We start from the raw sequence: 5,939 nt of genomic DNA, 5'->3' as shown, positions 1-5,939 counted from the left end.
AGAGGGTTTCCAAAAGTGGAAAGAATGAAAGTGACATGGGTATTTATAGGATTCTAAAAGTGGAAAGGGTGGAACGGTCGGATGGTACTTCGTCCGAGTGGCGGCCCGGTTGGACGACACCTCGACCGGATGGAAGCCGGATGACAATCCGGTCGTCTTGCATCTGGTTTGCATGCTCGGTGTGACAACTTTTGATATTTCCATTCGATTTGCGAGCGTTGCGATGCGATAGAATTTCCTAGTCAAATTACTTTTAATCCCAACTACTGATATCGCGCACTGTCTTTTCGCCACCAATTATCATACTATATCTACATACAATTATCCTTAGTTCGTATTCGGTTTGCGATTGCCATTCGATTGCGATAAGTTCGATTGCGTTTCGATTGATTACCACACATAACATAAATAAACATGCACAAGTAACACATAAGGCACACACACACGTATAATAATCACCAAAATGCGTAATTCGAGTTGCGAGCGCGATGTAAATTAGATTAGATTGATTAGCGTTTAGTTGACTTTATCGTATTGTTACTTCTTATTATTCACAGTCGTAAAGCGATTTGTAACAATAAATATTCGTCGATTACTGCGATTTTTAATCAATTACTCCACATAAGACAACTAACGTAAAACACAAAATAGACTAGCTATAGTCAAATAGGTTAAAACAGGAATTGAGCCAGGAGAGACAGATTGCAATTAGCAATCTTTTCTTCCTTTGACTTCAATCTTGACTTTGACTTTGACTTTCGAAACACGCGGTGTTACAGAAGAAGTCTGCACAGCTGTGTGGGATTGCGGCAGTTCCAAAGCTCTTGGCCCGGACGATATAACCTTCAAACTCATTAAGTCGTATTGCGAGGAATTTAAAGAGGTGACAACGGATATGTTGAAGCAATTTCACACACATGGATCGCTCCACCATACTTGCAGTGCGTCATTCATTGCATTAATCCCCAAGGTAAGAGACCCGATGACTCTATCCGAATTTAGACCTATATCCTTAATAAGATTATTTCAAAGATACTTGCAAATAGAATTAAAGGGGCGATTAAAAAGTGTGGTTTCAAACGTACAATCTGCTTTCGTTTCGGATAGAAACATTGTAGATGGACCTTTGGTTATAAATGAAATAGTGGCGTGGGCAAAAAGGACCAAGAAAAGTATTTTCGTGTTCAAAGCTGGCATTGAAAAGGCATATGATACACTTAATTGGAAGTTTTTGATATCCATTCTAACACACATGGGTTTTCCATCGATGTGGAGGAATTGGATTATGGGGATTCTCTTTGCAGGGAGGGGCTCGATACTTGTTAATGGCTCCCCAACCGGGGAGTTCCAATACAAAAGAGGTTTACGGCAAGGTGACCCGTTATCACCTTTCCTATTCATAGTAGCAATGGAAGGTTTGCATGTAATGATGGAAAGGGCAAAAAGTGCAAACTTATTTTCAGGAGTAAAACTACCGGGTGACGGGCCGTACATAACACACATGCTATTCGCAGACGATTCGATTTTTGTCGGTGAATGGGAAGAAGAAAACATAAAGAATCTAAAAAGAATCCTTAGAATCTTCAATATGGTGTCCGGCTTGAAAGTTAACCCACGAAAGAGTCAACTATTTGGAGTGTGCCGATCAGAGTCAGAAGCGGAGAATATGGCTTCAGGCTTTAAGTGTAAGGCAAGTAACTTCCCGTTCATTTATCTCGGTCTAAAAGTTGGAGCAAATATGAATAGGATAGCTAATTGGAAAGATGTGATTGGTACATTTAATAAAAGGCTATCTAATTGGAAAGCAAAAAACCTATCCTTTGCCAGTAGGGTAATACTTGTCAAGACAGTATTAGGGAGCCTACCAAATTACTACATGTCATTATACAAATGCCCAAAAGCCGTGGTTAAGGTTTTGGAAGGGATTAGAAGAAAGTTTCTTTGGGGTGGGAATAATATGAATAACAAAATCAGATGGGTTAGATGGGAAAGAATAGTTGCATCAAAAGATTTTGGAGGGTTGGGAATATAAAGGATTTAAACTTAGCATTGCTACTAAAATGGTGGTGGCGCCTGAAAATGGAACCGGATTAAATATGGGCAAGAGTTGTAAAAGTTATCCATGGTAAGAAAAGGAAGATTAGATCAGTGCCGGTGAATAAAACATTTACAGGTGTATGGAAAAATATAGGAGAAATTGATTTTGAGTTTAAAAAAAACAACATCAACACAATGTTATGCTTGATAAGTAAAGTAGGTGTCGGGGATAAAACTCTATTTTGGGAAGATACTTGGCTGGGTAACGAACCATTGATGAATCGATATAAAGAACTGTATCAGCTAGCTGTGAAAAAAAGTGCACGTGTACAGGAATGCTATAAGGAAAATAATGGGGGCCGAATATGGGATTGGAGTGGTCGAGAACACCGGAAGCTGTAACGGAAAAACAAGAGATGACGGAACTAAAAGACCAACTGTTACAACATCTAATTTCAGAATATAGCGACATATGGTATTGGAAAGATGATGATAATCTGAGCTTTACGGTGAAATCAGTTAGACAATCGTTGGCACAACAGATAGATCTGAACTCACAAATTGGCGACTTTGTTTGGAACAAATGGGCGTCTGGAAAGAGCAACATGTTTGTGTGGCGTGCTATGGAGAACAAAATACCGTCGGCAACAACATTGAGAGAAAGGGGCCTAACGCTACTGAATTACAACTGCAAAATATGTGAGAACGGGGAAGAATCAGCAAATCATGTTCTGATGCACTGCAGTTTTGCATCGCAGGTGTGGAAATCTATACTTGACTGGGTTAGATGCCGACAAATTAGTACTGAAGGATCCATAAAACACTTATTACAGGAGGTAAATGATATACACAGGAATCGGAATATGAGAAAGATTATTCATGCAATTCTTCTACAAACATTTTGGAGCCTATAGAAGGTCAGAAATGAAAAGATTTTTCAAGGCAAACGGTGTGTAATACATAAAACGACGGAAGATATAAAGGAAGAATCATACCAATACGTGAAACAAAGATCAAGATTTAGAGAAATTTCGAGGCAACAATGGTGGGATTTCAACTTGATTGTATAATAGTAATGCTGTAACCGTTTCGTTTTGTTTTTTTTCTTTCTGTTTTGTACTCTCAATCGGTGGCTCTCAGTTCCTGGCTGGGAATCAACGATTTGGTTTTGGTATGGAATAAAGTCCCGTTTGCTATTCAAAAAAAAAACTATCATTAATTATAACATTTTAACTCGATTATGATCATTACTTTTTTATAGTGGACAAAAGTTTGTTTTTTTAATAATATTTTATACACACTAAGTTAAAAAAAAAAAAAAACATTATAGATAACACTTCAATACCAAAAAAAGGAAAAACAATTAAAAAACATCATAGATAACATTTCAATAACTTCAAAAGTTAACAACTGTCCTCAATGTGTATAAAACTTTTATCGTGATTACAGGGGTTGAGTTGTTTATAAGATTCTAGACGTTTCATATACATGTTTTGCCATGCAACGGCAGATGGGGCCCTATGATGAAGCCAATACGCCACAATGCAACGCATAGGGTACTCTCCTTCTAGTTGTACCATCACATAATGATTACCATACACGTGTGCAATTGTTATTATCTTATGTTGTTCAAAATGTTCTGGCCCTTTCCATAAAGGAAAGCAAGTTACACAACCTTCAATGCTCAAGCAATGGAGGATCACACCAAACTTGTTGGCAATCAAGACACAAGTCTCAGGCATAACCATCCAATGTTTCCGTGGTGCAGGTGACTTTGAGAAAAACAATGTGGTATGTACTTCATTGATTCCATCTTTTAAAACCGTTTTGTAGTCATCGTATGCATTCAATAACTCATGTAACATTTGTCCCTAATGTGGAGCCATTGGTGTTCACCATACCCGAGACAAGAAGCTACTGCTAGAAATCCACAATTTCCATCACCCAACACGTTTTCTATATGCGTGATGTAAGGGTGAAAGATTTTAGGAATTTCTTTCTATATACCACCTCGCTCACAACCAAGTACGATATTAGACATGTCGCCAATACGGTTTCTACTTGATCGTGTGGTAACAATAACGTAACCGAGGGAGCATGCTACGTTTTGCACCCAAGTCACTAGATCATCACGAGATCTAAACACTTTAAATTGGAAATTAGTTAATGTTAGATAAATAATATTTTTAGTTACTCAAATAAAAATTACTAAATATTTTACGGTGATTTACTCTCCATCATTTTTTGTATTATTAATACCTGTAATAAATCAATAACAAAAAGCTTATGCTATGTGTTTTTACAAATTACACAAAACAGCAAGCACAAACATGAAAAAACAGAGGTGAATCAGATTGACAGTATATAAAAATTAACACCCTTTCATGATTTATAAAATTCATTTTGGTTATGCAATTCAACCAGTTCTTAACATATATATTCTCCCATCAATCAGATTGATAGTATATAAAGATTAAAGAGGTTAATTGTTAATTGAACTAACCAAACGAGGTTAAGTTTAGGTTGGCTTGGTGTATGAAACGATACGTATGTTACATAAGATTCTCACTCCAAACTATGTTTAACTAGATTTCTTGAGGTCGCGCATTGCAGCGAAACAAATCAAATGACAGTGTAAAACAAACGTTATTTGAAAACGAAGGGTGTTGTTTAGAAAGCCAAACCATTAGAATCGGTTTGGTTCAATTCATCATCCTACCGTTTTAAGATACCAAATACATACTCTATTTCTAATACAATTTCGTTTTAACAAAATTTATACGGGAATGTAGAAGAAAAAAATTAAGCACAACTACGTAGATAGGTTTTTAGAAAAAGCTAACGAACAAAAACTATTAAAATATTAAATTAAATGATAAAGGAAACATGATTAAAAAATAAAAAAAGAATGATTAAAATAAAAATTAAATGATAAATATGATTTAAAAAAGAAAAATGAAGTTTTAAAAACAAAAACGCTATTATGTATATAATTCTTTGCTCACTAAAAACGACAACGAAAAGGAAAACAAAATAAAAGAAAAAGCCAAAACACATAAAAAATAACATGAAAACAAAGAAAAAGGAAAAGAAAAAGGAAAAAGGAAATAGATAAAATGAGAAGAGATGATTAGTTAAAAAAAATGAGAAAAATGTTGTGTAAACCTAGAATTGAACTTGTAACAATATGGATGCAACTTCAATAGATTAACCAATAGACCAAGGGGTATTGGATTTTAATAATCCCAAGTTTCACTGATTGGCCGGTAATAATCCCAACTTCAAAAATTGCCTACAACAGTCCCAACTTGTAAGATTTTGGCCACCAATGATCCTTGTCTAACTGGGTTATAACCCAGTTAGTTTTTTGAAGTTTTGAGCGGCGGAGAAGGTCACTAGAGGTTGGAGATGACAAGTAGTGGTCTCCTTTGGTGGTTTCAGGGGTAAAGAAGGTCGTCGGAATAAGTTGCAGGTCACCGGAGTTGCGTAGATGGTGGAAATTTTAAACTTTTGAGAAGCGGAGAAGACTACAGGAGGTCGGAGATGATTGGTGGTGGTCTCGTTTGGTGGTTTCAGGGGTAAAACGGGTCGTCGGAATAAGTTGCAAGTCACCAGCCCAACAAGGTTATAACCCAGTTAGACAAGGATCATTGGTGGCCAAAATCTTACAAGTTGGGACTGTTGTAGGCAATTTTTGAAGTTGGGATTATTACCGGCCAATTAGTGAAACTTGGGATTATTAAAATCCAATACCCCATAGACCAAACACGAACTTTGTTCATTGTTTATGTGTAGAAAGTATATATATATATATATATATATATATATATAGAGAGAGAGAGAGAGAGAGAGAAAGTATAATGTACTTCAAGGCTTAACCTACATTAACATACATGACAAAA

General features: G+C 36.2%; 1 protein-coding gene across 1 annotated transcript; it reads right to left on the bottom strand.

Moving 5' to 3' along the window:
- Positions 1-3,159: 3,159 nt before the first annotated feature.
- LOC110902009 lies at positions 3,160-3,902 on the bottom strand. The gene is made up of 2 exons (XM_022148753.1): positions 3,485-3,902; positions 3,160-3,230 (listed from the first exon to the last, which is right to left on the bottom strand). Exons 1-2 carry the CDS (start codon positions 3,900-3,902, stop codon positions 3,160-3,162), a joined length of 489 nt encoding a protein of 162 aa, XP_022004445.1.
- Between the last annotated feature and the right edge of the window lie 2,037 nt (positions 3,903-5,939).

The sequence above is a fragment of the Helianthus annuus genome, chromosome 13, assembly GCF_002127325.2.
Source record: "Helianthus annuus cultivar XRQ/B chromosome 13, HanXRQr2.0-SUNRISE, whole genome shotgun sequence".
NCBI classification, from domain to species: Eukaryota; Viridiplantae; Streptophyta; class Magnoliopsida; order Asterales; family Asteraceae; genus Helianthus; species Helianthus annuus.
The sequence above is the reverse complement of the archived record's forward strand: the minus strand, read 5'-3'. Positions and strand labels throughout refer to the sequence as shown.